The sequence below is a fragment of the Halichoerus grypus genome, chromosome 5 (genome assembly GCF_964656455.1).
Source record: "Halichoerus grypus chromosome 5, mHalGry1.hap1.1, whole genome shotgun sequence".
In the NCBI taxonomy this organism is placed as follows: domain Eukaryota; kingdom Metazoa; phylum Chordata; class Mammalia; order Carnivora; family Phocidae; genus Halichoerus; species Halichoerus grypus.
This window is the reverse complement of record NC_135716.1, coordinates 43,694,837-43,710,724: the sequence shown is the minus strand read 5'-3', so window position 1 is coordinate 43,710,724 and position 15,888 is coordinate 43,694,837. Positions and strand designations below refer to the sequence as shown.

The 15,888-nt window shown below is 38.0% G+C and overlaps 1 protein-coding gene across 1 annotated transcript in view; it reads left to right on the top strand.

Moving 5' to 3' along the window:
- SLC26A7 (solute carrier family 26 member 7) overlaps window positions 1-15,888 on the top strand; it is a 107,869-nt gene that overhangs the window by 68,451 nt on the left and 23,530 nt on the right. The window contains exons 8-10 of the mRNA XM_036107284.2: window positions 745-858; window positions 9,406-9,483; window positions 10,492-10,587. Of these exons, the coding sequence (XP_035963177.1) occupies window positions 745-858; window positions 9,406-9,483; window positions 10,492-10,587 (288 nt within the window). The remainder of the gene's footprint in view (window positions 1-744; window positions 859-9,405; window positions 9,484-10,491; window positions 10,588-15,888) is intronic.

Here is a 15,888-nt window from a genome sequence, read left to right as displayed (position 1 = left end):
ATCTGGGAAAAGGGGAAGGAGTAAAAAAATATCTCTAATGCTTTTGGTCTAAGCAACTGGAACTTGAGGTGGGGAAGAATGTGGGAGGACCCGGTCGGGGATGGTAGAGAGCAATAACCCGTTTTGGTTAAGTTTGGGATACCTCTCAGCCATCCACATGGAGATGCTAAGTAGCAGGTTGGCCGTATGAGTCTGAAGTACAGAAGAGTGGCCCAGGCTAGAGATGTAAATTTGAGAGTTGTCAATGTGTATTTGGGTAGCTAAGATCAGAGAGAGAAGTGGTCCAATATTTGTGATTGGTTAGATGAGAAAGAACCATAAAGAAAATGGAGAAGTGGTGGCCAGGGAGGTAGGAGGAAAACAGGAGGGTATGAGGTCCTAGAAGGACCTAGAAGGAACCTTTAAGGAGGAGGAAGTGAGCAACTATCTCAGAGTCCACTTTTAGGTCAGGTAGGTAAGAAATAACCACTGGATTTAGCATTGTGGAGGTCATTGGTGGAGTGGTGGGAGTACTTCCGTAGAAGGTGGTTATGAGCATTAAATGCGTAGAACAGTTTCTGGCTTGTTGTAAGCACTCAATAAAAGTTAGCTATTTTTTTTTTTTTTAAATAATGGTTAAGTCACAACAAATGGGGAGCACAGAAATTGAATGCAAACGAGCCTCATCCTTTGACAGGATGTCCCTGTGGTCTCCAAAAGTTGATTGTGATTAAGTAATATATTCTCTTATTATCAATCTTGTAGGAATTCTTGGCCCATGGCCTCAGCAATGTGATTCCTTCATTTTTCTTCTGCATACCAAGTGCTGCCGCCATGGGAAGGACTGCTGGTCTGTACAGCACAGGGGCGAAGACACAGGTAACTTCAATGTTAGGATGGACCAAGAAACTGCTGGTTGCTCTCCTTTTTGGAAAGGGGGAAAATTGAGCTCCTCTCTAGTCCTGAGAATATTTTCACTCCTTCAATTTTTTTTTTTAACTAGTTTCAAGAAAGTCTATTTCTCTCTCTCTTGTGAATGATCCTTCCAGAAGCCCAGTTGACTCAGTGAGCAGACAGAAATCCTGCTAGTGGCTGGGTTATTGTTGGCAATCTTTGAATAAAGCTCCCTCTAGTGGTGCTGCTGATTTTGTGTTTTGTAATCTAACCAATTTGAAAATTTTCCATTCTTGTTCATTTCCTTTAAATAAAATTAAATCAATTATATGTAAAATCTGTCATTGACGCTGACATTTCTGTCTATAGAGATGTACAAGTATATACACGAGTGAGAAGTCGTCTGTGCACATTTTAGGTTAAGGAAACAATTATATATTTTTAGGAACTTAAATCAATTCAACATTTGTTGAGAGCCTGCTATATACCGGGTATTATGCTGGGTACCAGTAGGCAGACAGTGGTGATAATGAAGATGTTGTTTTGATGATGATGATGGTGGGAACATTGGTGGAGGCATATATTAAATATGTCATACTTTTTATATAAATGGACTCTTTTAACCTTTAGGCAACTCTATGGAGGAGGTATAATTATTATCCTCAGCTTCCACATGAGAGAGTTGAGGAAAAGACGGTTAAAATAACTTACCCAGGTCACAGAGCTCATGAGTGGCAGAGCTGGGATTTGAACCCAAATAGATCAACCTCAACCTCAAACCTTGCACTTTTAAGTACTGTTCCATATACAAAAATTTATGCAGATGTAAAGTTACTATAAGAAATTAATATTAACATCTAACCATTATTAAAACAATTCACATTTATTAACATTGGAATTGAATGAGAATTTATAAAACATTTTATGTGATGATTCAAACATTTATTAGGGGTCTACTTTATATTAAGTCATTTTGGGGGGTTGTAGAAGAATAAATTTGAAAAAGATATGGTTCTTGACCTTGGGGGCAAGTGGCAAGAGAAAGATGGGTAAATGGAAATTAAAATATAGCATAAATGTAACTAATAAAATTACTGATGAATGTACCGTGGAGCAGAAAGGAAGCAGCAACAAGTTCTGAATGTATAATAATTTCAGAGATAATTGCCACAACTCATGAGCTGAGATGTGACGTCCTCATTCAACCTTGTTTTACATGACAGTTTGATTAGCTTTTATGCAGCTAGTGACTTCAAGCATAGGTTTATCATGTGAACCGGCATGAACACTTGCAAACTGGACTCTCAAGTGTTTGGGGGCTAAATTTGAATGTTTTTTTTTTTTTTTTAGAGAGAGAATGAGATAGAGAGAGAGAGCACAAGCAGGGGGAGGGTCAGAGGGAGAAGCAGACTCCCCGCTGAGCAGGGAGCCCGATGCGGGACTCGATCCCGGGACTCCAGGATCATGACCTGAGCCGAAGGCAGTCGCTTAACCAACTGAGCCACCCAGGCGCCCTAAATTTGAATGTTTAAGACGTAGTGTACTCAGTATCATCCCCGACTCTGAAGACACTTCTATCTATAAAATTCTAGGATTCTATAGTAGTTTCCACCTGGTTTCTCACAAGGGGGGAGTATATTCGATTTCCTCTCTTCATGTTCAGGCTAGATAAATAAAGAAATTGGCTAAGGGCATACCAGAGCCTGGGCTTGTGGTCTGGCTCCATCACTAGTAGTTGAGTGACTTAACAAAGGTAACTTGACCTCTCTAGCCTAACTGGACTTGGCTGGTAAAGTATTTGTTATAGGGATTATATGAGTTAATACATGCTTAGTTTGCCCAAAGCCTGAGCACTAAATAAATACTCCTTCAATGTTAACAATGATCATTGATGGCATTATTATTATCGTTAAATATTTTTATTATAATAAAATCTTTCCAGAACCTTTTGTTTGACATTTAATATTAAAACATCCTGGTTTGATTGCAATGCAGTAAAGGCAGTTTCTGTTCCAAGTTGCCCCTCCAACTTGCTGGGGATGTTGAACAGGTTAGCATCTTCATCCATCACATGGACGAGAGAAGGTTGGAATGTGAGATGTCTTCCACCTGAGTGTGTATCAGACCTGGAGTTTCCTTAGGCTTTTACTACTTTTCCAATTAATTTAGTAGTAACAAAACTGTCTCTTTAATCTTTGTAACTTTAAAGATTGAATGTCTAAGGGGAAAATACGTTGAGAAAACGTTATTTTTAAATCTTGGATTTTTTTTTTAACCATTCTAGTTGGACATACATGTGTTCGACTGATAGGGTGGGGATGGAGGGGCCGCTTTCTCTGTTGTGCGGGCCACATGTTTGAATGATAAGAGCAACAGAACTTTTCTAATGACTTTTCAGAGTTATTTTCTGCATGGTGTTTTATCCTAGACTTCAGAAGAAATGAAAGAAATCTAACAAAACACAAGTTCAGAGAAACAAAGCTCAGCAGGAGAGTATTTTCATGTTGTTTTGCTTGTTGGGATGGTCACTAATCAGTTCAACAATTCCCATTATATTGAACAGAGAAGGAATCTGATTTAATGGGTATACCCAGAATGAGGATGCTTTCCCATGGAAGTTGTTTTAGACCTTTGATATGTGGGTATAACTGATAACTGACATGAAGAAGGCACTTGGGGAAGCCAAGTCTTAGAAGTTTTTTTTTTTTTTAAAGATTTTATTTATTTATTTGACAGAGAGAGAGATAGCGAGAGCAGGAACACAAGCAGGGAGAGTGGGAGAGGGAGAAGCAGGCTTCCCGCAGAGCAGTGAACCTGATGCGGGGCCCAATCCCAGGACCCTGGGACATGACCTGAGCCGAAGGCAGACACCTAACGACTGAGCCACCCAGGCACCCCAAAAGTTTTGTTTTAAATAGGCTATTTGTGAAACCCGTTTTCTGTGTGACAAGACTTCACAAAACAACCCCTTAAATGGCTCTGTCTCTTTTAGGAACTAGAGTTATCCCCAGTAAATTAATCTAGAAGACCTAAGAGCTCTTTAACTTTCAGGCTAATGACAACTAATTAAAGGAGCAGTGGGAACCACCTTCCATTGTTAATTATTTCAGCAATAGAATCTTTCTTATTTGGAAATATTATTGGTATTTCTGTAGAAAGTTACCATTTTCAAATGTAAATATGAACTTATTATTTCCTCCTAAAGCCCTTAAAAGGCTTTGCATAAGTCTTAGAATTCACACCTTTATGTTACCTACAAGGTTCTGAGTGTTTCCTTCTACAGCCTAATCTTAGACTCCTCTCTTCCTCTGTCCCAGCTCTCGGGCCCATGATCCTTCTTCCTTCCTGTGGGCAATTGTCGTGGCCTCTGTTGTGGCTGCCTCTGCTTACCCTTTAAGATAACTCCTCCCATGCTTCGGATCCCATTGCTGCTTCTGGCACAACTGTTCTTCTCTTCAGGGTCCTTAGCTCTGCTGGACATTAAACGTTCATCAGTGTGATTTATATGATTGAAGCCTGCCTTCTACCCTTGACTGAGGCTCTTAGAAAACAGGGTCCCTGTCTGCTTCGGTTCACTACATCCTCAGTGTCTAGCCAGGATTCAGCACATAGTAGGTGTTCAGTAACTATGTGTGATAAGAATGAATGAAATGAAAGTATCTGATAATGATAAAACTAGTGGGTTTTGCTGACATTAAAAGGGATAGGTGAAGCCATGCAGCTTTTATTGGGACTTAATACAGTACATTTGAAGTCAGGAAAATCCCATTTGAAACCAGGCTTAGGATCACAGACTTTAGGAAAGTACTGTTCAGTAGAAATGTAATAGGAGCCACATAGGTAATTTAAATGTTTTAGTTGTCATATTTTAAAAAGCAGAAGCTGCTAAAATTAATTTAATAATACATTTGATTTACCCAATATAGTCAAAATATTATTTAAACAAAGAATCTATCTAAGAATTGTCAGTGATATATTTTATTTTCTTTTTGTACTAAGACTTCAAAATCTGGTGTGTATTTTACATTTCCAGCCTATCTTAATATGGGCTATCCACATCTCAAATGCCCAAGAGCTACATGTGGCTATATTAGTGCATTTAGGAACATTTTACGTACAAGAGCATTGGTGGTAAAGCCTTTCAGTGTTTTCGAAAATTAAATTAAAATGTTTGAATTGAAATAAGAAAAGATACTAATCATTTAACCCCAAGTGCCGTGGTCAGAGACCAAGACATTTCTTTCTCTCTTTTTTTTTTTGAAGATTTTATTTATTTATTTGAGAGAGAGAGAGAGCCCACGAGCAAGAGAGAGTGGGGTGGGGGAGGGGCAGAGGGAGAGGGAGCAAGAACCTCAAGCAGACCCCTTGCTGAGCATGGAGCCCACGCATGGGGCTCGATCCCAGGACCCTGAGACCATGACCTGAGCCGAAATCAAGAGTCAGAAGCTTAACCGACTGAGCCACCCAGGTGCCCAAGAGGCCAATACATTTCTTTTTTTTATATATATATATATATTTTATTCATTTATTTAATTGACACAGAGAGAGAGACAGCGAGAAAGGGAACACAGGCAGGGGGAGTGGGAGAGGGAGAAGCAGGCTTCCCGCCAAGCAGGGAGCCCGATGTGGGGCTCCATCCCAGGACCCCAGAATCATGACCTGAGCCGAAGGCAACTTCTTAACCAACTGAGCCACCCAGGCCCCCGAGGCCAATATATTTCTGTCCTCCACACGTAGAAACCCTTTTTACAGTGATTCCCTTAAGATGTGACATGCTGAGCATGGGTATCTAGGAATAAGAAGGTCTTGGTGCTGCCTAGACATAGAGCACGAAGAAGTGTTGCAGGTCTTCCGTCCTTCCCTCTGAGGCACGGTAATATGGGAGGGAGCACAGTGTGCCCGGGTTCTCTCCCCTACGCGTTTCCCTTTGTTTCCAACAGAGCAGATACCCTGGTGATGTGCCGGCAGTTTGGGAGGCATAACCAAAGCATGAAGGATGAGAGGCCGCATCAGCTGCAGGCGAAGCTTGGTCACAGCCAGAAGTTTTTCTGCAACCCTGAGAGCTGCCTCTAGGCTCTGATTTGCCAAGCTGTATTCTTTGAGTCTTTCAAATTTGGCTTATTGACTCCAACTTCTTTAAAGCTTCTTAACTGTAGCCGTAGTTACCCAGTATCCTCTCTCTCTCCTGCTGCCCTTTCCACTTTTGCCATTCCAGCACTTTCCACAAAGCTGTGCACAAAGTCGACCGACTTTGCATTCTTTAGCACCCATTTAGGAAGGAAATGGCTGGCACCTCACCCTTCCTCCAGCCGTCTATATATATATAGGTATGGGTAGCACGAATACGGAATCATCTTTGTAAGCAACCTACAGCATATACCAGACGGATAGTAATGTAAAAGAAGAAACTGCCGATTCCATTATCCTTTATGCAGAATTAACTCAATATGAGTAGTTAGATTTTAGAGCAAAAAAACTCTAGCCATTTAGTTCGTATGACATGGAAAGAGGTGACGAAGAGTAAAATACCTAGACAGTGTTTGCCCTGTGCATAACTAAGGGTGTGAACCCTTTTCATTACTGGTTAACAGTATAAGCCAAACTGAAACTTATTAAGAAGAGGGCACTCAGGTGGCATTTGTTTTCTGAAGTTTGAAAGAGAGTAACAAGGCGGGTGCGCCTGGGGGGCACAGTTGGTTGAGCATCCAACTCTTGGTTTTGGCTTGGGTCCTGATCTTGGGGATTATGACATTGTGCCCTGCATTGGGCTCTGCGCTTAGCGCAGATGGTCTGCTTGAGATTCTCTTTGTCTCTCTGTTCCAGTGTGCCCCTCCCCCGGTGTGCGTGCTCTCTCTCTCTCTCTCTCTCAAATAAATAAATCTTAAAAAAAAAAAAAAAAGGAACAAGGTTCTTTCTTGTTTTGGTTGCAACTTGCCTTTAAAATGTTTCTCTTGGTAGATCAGAGATATATAAAAAGCAGCACTTCATATGCAGAGTAACAGATATTCAGAAACTGGATAATACTTGAAAATATAGCTCAACTGTGTTATTCCAGAAACCTGAAGTTAGAGAAGTCTGGGATGGCACTGCAAATATCTGATCGCTGTTCAACCATTGTGCACAGTTACCGAGTTGGCCATCTATGAATGATGGCTTGGACTGCATGATCTCAAAGATTTTTTACAAATCTACATTTCAGCATCTGGGGGTCTTGATTGAGGACACGATGAATGTCAGTATTTTGAGAGCATCGAGGGCAGAAACTATTATATTATTGATTTCTATGCCTGACGAGTAGATACACTGGGCAGAACTGATACAGATTTCTTGTCCAATTAGATACAATTATCTTTTGAACTAGAGCATCAACAGGGATGAGGCAAGTGCTTTGAAGTAGTTAAGCCATTTGCTTATATGGTCTATTTCATTATGTGACTTACCATCGAAGGTACACAAATAATCATTTTCACCCATAGTTTGTCACCTTTGGAAGTAACATCCATTTAGTTCTTGACTTATTTTGACAATGACTGAAATTGTAGTTCAGTGAGTACACAATTGTTGATGTACCTACAAAGCATCATGTAAACAAAAGGTCAGTTAAATGTTAGAGAAAAGCCCAAAGGTAGTTGCAGTTTACTGTCTTAAAATAAAATCATTCAGTTAGGTTGTGATTTCTATAACAGTTTCCGTGTATTATAAGATATTTAGGAACCTTAAAATATGTTTGGCTTTATGGGTCCCATTTTGGCTCATAATCCATATGCCTTCTAATTCCCAAACTCTATGACCTTGGGCAAGTCACTTTGCCTCCCTGTGCCTTAAACCCTTCCAAAGGAGTTTAGACTGTAGCTGTCCAAAGTTCATATCTGCAACTAAGATTAAGAGTTTTATTTTCAAGTACATTTAATAGTGAAAGTGACATTTCACTTGTAAGTGAATTGAGTGAAGAGTCCCACAAAAGGGGTGCATGCCATTCATTATCCTTTGTCATGAAATAAATAAACCTTTGCATTCGGTATCCTTTTCTTTCCATAAACATACTTCACTTACTGAGCTATCTGAATGAATCCTATGATCTGCTGCTCTCTGACACCGGGCTTTCTCCAGCCTAGTGGAATGTCAGACATATTTTGTTGTTTAAAAATTCTTACGTAAAATCGCCAGTTATTCCTAAATGATCACCGTAACAGTTTGGTATACTATGACTTGTTTTATAAGTGATTTTAGTTTCCTAATGACTTATTTCCCAGAGAAGGATTTTTTTCCTCTTTATATGCTGGGGAGTGCTAGAGATGAGTTCCACTAATATGAAAGGAACCTGTGTCTACTTTCACTCAGGTTAATGGTTTTGAGTTTCATTCATGCTGTTGCATATATCAATAGTCTGTTCTTTTTATTTATTGCTGAGTAATATTCTGTTGTATGGATGTACCACAATTTGCTTATCTATTCACCAAGTGGTGAACATTTCAGTTATACTTTTTAGTGTTTATGAATAAAGCTGCTATAAATATTTACATATAGGTATTTGCATGGGCATATGTTTTCATTTCTCTTAGGTAGTTCTGGGACACATGTAAGTGTATGCATAACTTCATCAGAAACTGTCAGACTCCTTTCAAAGTGGTTATACTCTGCTGCATCCCACCAGCAATGTCCGGCAACTCCACTTGCTTTGAGTCCATGCCAACCTTTGATATTGATTAATTGTTTACATATTTATTTTTAATTTTAGCCATCCTACTAGATCCTGATTCACTTGCTATCTCCATAATGATATCTGGGCATCTCTGTGGTCCTGTGAAGCCCTCTTTTCTCTCCTTAGGCTGACAGTTATCTAAATGTTTTTACTAAGTCATGCACATTTGCTTATGTGGAATCAGGTTCTCCATCAAGTGGAGCGTAGCTAGGAGTCAGGTGTTCTGAATTGCCTTTTGTCAGCAAGTTGAGTTGGTTGGAACATGGTATTAATGACTCTTCAGGATTAATAAAGTTAAGTTTACTTCACTGCAGAGACTGCTCCTATAATCCCATATAACTGCTTCATCCTAGAACCCTTCCTAACAAAGAACTCCAAAGAGAGTAAGTGCTTCAGTGGAAATTTTTCATCAGCCGGAGAAAAACCCTAAGCTGCATATTCAGTTATTATTCAAACAACTCGCTAGGAAATGAGGAGAGTCAAGCTGAACAACAACAGGCTAATGGACTTTTAATTGAAATGTCACTTTCACTATTAAACAAAAAAAGCCATTTCTGTGATGTGTGATAAAAGTTGATGGTGTCCTATTTCTTTGTGTGGAATTGCTTTTCTCCCATCACTGACTTAATTTGATTGCACCAGTTTGTCAGCTGTCATGTTTGGGTTCCCTCAGCTGCAAAATATAGATAATGGTAGTCTATGCAATTTAACAATCATGCACCAACGTTTGGTCTCTTATAATCAAGATGAACTAAGAATTTTATTTCCCCCTATAACTTTGGAATAATAAAGTTCAAGGCTTTCTTTCTCATCTGTCTTGTATTTTACAGGTGGCTTGTTTAATATCTTGCATTCTTGTCCTGATAGTCATCTATTCAGTAGGACCTTTGCTTTACTGGCTGCCCATGGTACAGTAGTACTTTTTCATTATCTACTTTTTAACTTTAAATGAAATCACTGTATATTAAAATGTCTTAGAAGAGTAACCTCAGTGGCCCTACATCTGAAAACCATGTGACAGAAGTAATGATTGAACGGAGGGGGTGGTGGACAGAGACCACATTTGATAGGGAAGGAATGGGAAGGGACCTTGACTGTTTTGTGTTTCTTACACCCATGTGTAAAAATGGCATTGTGGAATTAGATTTATTCTGTGCTCGTTTGGAGGGTGGAACTGGGCAATCTCTGGTATAAGACACAGACTTGGGAAGAATTTTATCAGAACTTGGACTGTTAGAAAAATGTGGGTAGGGCAAGGGAGCAGGGAACAAAATACATCTTGCCACCCTTGATATCTTTATACAAAGTGACTCAGAACACCAGTGTGCTTTTCATAAGCCTGGGGCACCAAAGTGACCCAAGTAAGATCCTGATCTTCAGAGAGCCAAAGACCATCTCATTCCTCTCTTGTTCTAAATCTTCATTCATATAATGAGAATCAGTCATTTCCACAGCAGGATCTTCCAATAATCAAGTTCACTTTTCAAGAGAGTTATAAATATCTTCAGGTGAAACCAGATAATTGGTGTTGAAGGCAATTATAAAGAAATATATAATATAAATACTTAATTTTTTGCAACAAACTTCAGATGGCAGTGGATAATTATTTTAAAGTTAAGAGGACATTCAGCTTTATAACATGCACCCTTATAATTCATTACTTTTCTTTTTTTTCTTTCTTGTATTTTACAATGGCATAAATTTTAGACTGTGATTTTCTAGAATTGATACTATATTCCTAAAGTACAATAATAGGTTCTAAACAAAATGAATATTGCTTTAATCTTCTAAATGGTGATTACTTTTCTCTAGTAAGTACTTTAAAAACAAACAAAGACATAAAAATACCTTGGTCATTTTAAATTCAGATTAAAATCTTTATCTTATTTCTTCACCAACTTATTTCCTGTTTGTAGTGTGTTCTTGCAAGTATTATTGTCGTGGGACTGAAGGGAATGCTAATACAGTTTCGGGACTTAAAAAAATATTGGAATGTGGATAAAATCGATTGGGTAAGTAGAAATTTGACCTAAAATTTCTTTCTTTGGCTTTAACATGTATTGCAAAATCAACTTTAATATTTTTATTTGCAGAAAATAGTTTTGCCACTTGAGACTTGTGCACTTCATAAGCTACCATTTATTTTTTTCAAACTCTTACTAAAGGCATTAAAATATAAAATGTCTTTATAAGAAACAGAAATGGAATTTTGTCAAATTTTGATTGATGTGTTGTTTGAGAACTTTTAATGAAATGCTAGCTAACTTGAATGGATTGGGGATTCTCAATTTCCATTATGAATTGATCCTGGAAATGAAGCTCATCAAGGAAGTACACACTAATAGAACAGATATGAAAAACCATCATTAACTGGTAAGAAATGTGTTGCATTAATATAGGTTGAACATATTAACAGTGACCATGTTCCTTCTAAATACAAAGTCTCATGAATTTAGTTTTGAAGGGCTTATATTGAGAGGAGCATTATGTTAATAGAATGTTGCCAGCAAGAGATTAAATTTTACTGAACAATGATCAAGTGTGGCTTCTACTAACAGAAATGTTTAACATACTTATTCTAGAGAAATGTATCTATGCAGGAACGTCCAAAATACTTTCCCTTTCCAGTATGGGTAAAGTATTTCATAAGTACCCTCTGTTTAGCTCTATTATGACATTCACCATATTGAAATGCAGTTATCTATATATTTCCCCTCCTTCAGATTCTTTGCTCAGGATTATTTGTATTGGTGCCTATTTTCATAATACTTCTTCCAAGGCTCAGTATTACCCTACCAAAGTACAGGGGTGGGTGCCATGGGGAATGCAAAGATAAATAAAGAACTATTTGTCCCCTCCAGACACTTATATTTGCGCAGGAAGCAGACATAGACACATCAACTTATTATGCAAGGCATGATACAATATGACCTGGAAGCAAAAGTACAAGCTTAGTTCTGGGGGAAAAAATGGAGGCTGGAGCATTTAATTTGGACTGGGTCCATATGAAAGAGTCTGACAGCAGAGCTGAAATTTGAACTGACACTTGAAGGAACAGTATTTGATAGGCAGGCCAAAGGGTTAAAAGTAGCCAGACTCATGGAGGATCGTGACTTTTTTAAGGTACTGTGTGTGAGGTAGCACATGGAAATAGAGAAATTAGAGGATGCAGACTTATTGAACAAGCTATTTGATAACCCTACGATAAAGGTATTTCTAAGGAACTCATTAATTACATAAGAGGGAGCACCTTACCATATTGGAAGGGAAATGATGTCAGGGAAGGCTTCTTCCAGGAAATGATGAGTAGAACCTCTAGTGTGAGGGTGGGAGTAGTAACAAATGGAGTTGCAAAAGTTAAGAATGAGTTAGACTTGGGAAGGTTGCTCATGTCCTATAAAGAAGACTAGACTTCATTCTGAAGGCAGTGAGACATCACCAATAGGAGAAATAGGAATAAGATTTATGTATCAGAAGGGTCACTTGAGTAATTTGGGGAAGATGGATGAAACTGCTTTAGTAGTCAGCCAAATAAGTGAGGAAGGCCTGGAACACAACTGAGACCAAGAAGTTCAAGAGGAAGAAATAGAGTTGAAAAATATTTGAGAGATTGCATTAATTTGTCCTCACCACCAATTCATCATATAAAGTGCATCAGTCTAGAACTACTTCTAAGTTTCTGGTTAGGAACGTCACTGCAGGAAGATGATGTCATTCAGTTATAGAACACAGAAGATTGTTTAAATGCATTTAGTGGTTACCTTTAGGGTTTTTTTTTTCCTTTTGAATACAGATTCTTATTCCCAAGTTACTTATTTCAATTCATCTCTTTGTTTTCTGTATGTCATCATCAAGTAGTTTTTCAAGAAAGGCTTATGTGTTTTATATTCCCTGAGGTGCTGATGGTAAAAATATCTACATGTCAGTTTGTTTTTTTTCCATACTAGAAGGAAGTTATTGGCTGAGTCTAAAATGCTTTCCCACAGGACTTTTGAGACTTGGCACTATCTTCAGGTATTGAGGGATAGGATAGAGAAATCACAGCTCAACATGATTTTTTTTTTGTTTTTTTATGTGAATTAGTTTTTCTGCATGGATGTTCAGTGAAGTTCTTTCTTGCCCATGATGTTTGGTAATAATATCAGAATATTTCCTGGGGTTGAACACCCAGCTTCAAGTTTCTATGAGAGTGATGCATCCTTTTGATCTCAGAATTAAGGATTACATACAAAATTTTTCTTCTAATACATCTCTGAGTATTTTTTCAAATCTGTATGTTCTTTTAATGAATTATGTATTTGTTGACTTTATTTTGTCTTTCTTTGTATCTATACATTTTCCTATGATTATTTTTGGGAGCTTGTGTGTGGTTTTTCTGGACTATTTACTGTATCTCTGTTATGGATTTCTAGTTGTGATTCTCTCTCTCTTGCTCGCTCTCTTTTTTTTTAGCTTTAAATATGGCTTTTATCTCTATAATGTTTTTATTTCCATCCACATTCTTTTCTAAATTCTTCCAGCTTGTTTTTTTAAATCTCTTTCAGTTTTCCTTTTTTAAAATATAGTTTTTCTTCTTTGAATCTTCACATCTATTTTTGAGGGTTTTTGTGTATTTGGGGGGTTATATTGCCTATTACATGTCTAAACCTATCCTCTGTCTTTGTTTTGTTATTTTGTCTCCTTCCCCATCTCTATGAATAAGGCCCTTACTGATTCTTTTATGATTATAATGCATTTTTAGTAGACCTAGTTATTTGCTGAAAAATAATGTGGGGAGGGCAGGAGGTAGGAACTGAGATGGAGCAGTCCACAGCTCTGATTTAGGTATATCATCAGATTTGTCTTGTTGAAACAAAACCTCACAGTCACAGGCTCTCTTGTGACCTGACACTTGCTGTCTTCTCTCCCTTCTTCATGTTGCTTCATCTCCGTCAGTCTCCTTTTTAGGAAGCTAGGTTGTAAGTGAGACAACTGGCATTTCATTTTACTGCTCTTCTTTCTATGGTATAAAATAGGTATCATATGGGTACATTTCCTTCTTCTGTGGTGGCCCACCATTCCCCCAGGAACTTAGAACTCTTTTTTTTTTTAAGATTTTATTTATTTATTTGACAGAGAGAGACACAGCAAGAGAGGGAACACAAGCAGGGGGAGTGGGAGAGGGAGAAGCAGGCCTCCCGCCGAGCAGGGAGCCCGATGTGGGGCTCGATCCTAGAGCCCTGAGATCATGACCTGAGCCGAAGGCAGACGCTTAACGACTGAGCCACCCAGGCGCCCCAGAACTTAGAACTCTTATCAGAAAATTATTATATAGATTTTTAAAAACTGTGACATTCATGAAGAAATCTGTAATTGATTGAAATTTGAGGGTAAATGTGTTGGCTTCCAGTGTCCTCCTTGATATCTTACAAATGTCACAGTATTTGGGAAATCTACACCATATTTTGTAGTTAGGAGTTGTGACCATGTTCTTGTTTCATTGAACGTGGGTTTTCCTCCCTATATATTCATTTTTTATATTGTTTTGGATGGATTTCAATAGAAGGTAGTAGAGTAAAAGTGCCTTTAATATCCTATCTAAATCTATACTTAAAAAGGTAATCCTAGCAGCAGTATAGCAAATGGCTTACAGTGCTGATAACAAAAGCAGGTAATTAAATAGGAGGCTGTCAGAATAGTCTAGGCAAGCCATAGTAAAGTGTGAACTAGGGCATTCTCAATGAATTGAGAAGGGGGTATGGTTTGAGATGTTTTTTAAATTAATAGTTGATAGGAAATGATTGGACAAGTAGATGAAAAAAGAGAAATAGTACATATAATTCCACCGTTTCTGATTGTAGTGTTTTGAAGAATATTAGTGTTAAAACCGAGAGAGAACATTGAAGGAAGGGGAGATTTTGGGGTGAATTTAATGAGTTTGCATTTGAGTTTGAAGATATTGGCAGTTTGAAAAATGGTTTAATAGCTCAGACTTGGTAGTATCCTATATAGAGATGATAGTTGAAAATTTGGAGTAAATAGTATGGTGTGGGCAAAAAGTATGGTTGAGAAAGATGACATGGATCTAACAGATGAATGATGGTTGAATGAGGTGTTGGGTTTAGCCTGACAAAGCCTCCTAAGGTTGAAGTGGACAGGTCTTTCTTAGTTGCTAAGGAGTTCAACAGTGAGAAGCCATGGGTGATTGGGATACAATCTGGGCATAGCATTTATAGTGAGAATATTACACAGACTTTTTTGGATATAGGTTATATTACCCAGTAGACAGAATATGTCCAGATTACTCAATAGATAGAATATACCTAAAATATCGTGGAAGTGAAGTTACCAAAGATGTGTATATATGTAAAATAATTTGAAGGTTGAAAGTTTAAAAAAATCATATAAGCAGTCATCACATGAAAAGTTAGAAATTTTTATTTCTTTAAATTGTTTATAGTTTAATAATGATTCCACTTTGAGCTGTAGATCAAAACCCTGTCTGAGGTAATGAGGAAATAGGAATCCAAAATGGAGACCATGGGCTCAGAGCTGAGTTTGAGTAACTGAGCAGTGGGAATAGAATTCACATCTACAGAAATATAATGTATATCAATCACCAGAACAGATCGGGAAGAGGTGAAGTGATTTGAGTAGCTGCTCAAATGTGTAAGGGTTTATGTGTTTATGTATTTCCTACTTGAGGTCAGCTTTGGGGTTAGCTTGTGTTTAGGGGCTGTGAGTGCTAATAGAGGAGGGATCAAGTGGGAACACATAATAAAAAAAATAGGAGCCTGGGAGTTAACAAATTCCTTATAACTGTGACAACCAACATTTGGATCTTTAATAGAAATTGTTACAGAATAGTGTTGGGACTTACTCTAACCAATAGAACTGTTTACTGGCTATGTTGTTAATTTACATTTGATATTTTTTTCAAAGCTATAAATGTAGCCCCAGGAAATAACTAAGCATTGTGAACCCAACTTACAATAGACGATGTTGTGGGAGAGTAAATATGCTTTAAAAATAGAACCAGATGGTACCAAAATTTTTGGTTGCTCTGATGAATCATGGCCTCTGGGCTCTGTGGTTTTTTTAAATGGCAGGAACCAGGATCCTCAATTCCCTATGCTATATTGAATCATGGAGGTTGGCCATGAGGAATTGGACTTATAAAGCTTTATTAATATTTTATTATTATTCTGCCACACCCGGGCAGGTTCAGTCAGCATTAAGGGATGAGTAAGAAACAAAGCAATCATGGCAAGTTGACGTAATGATCAAAAACTTACAGCCTTATTTTGTATGTGATGAAGCATAATGTAATACAG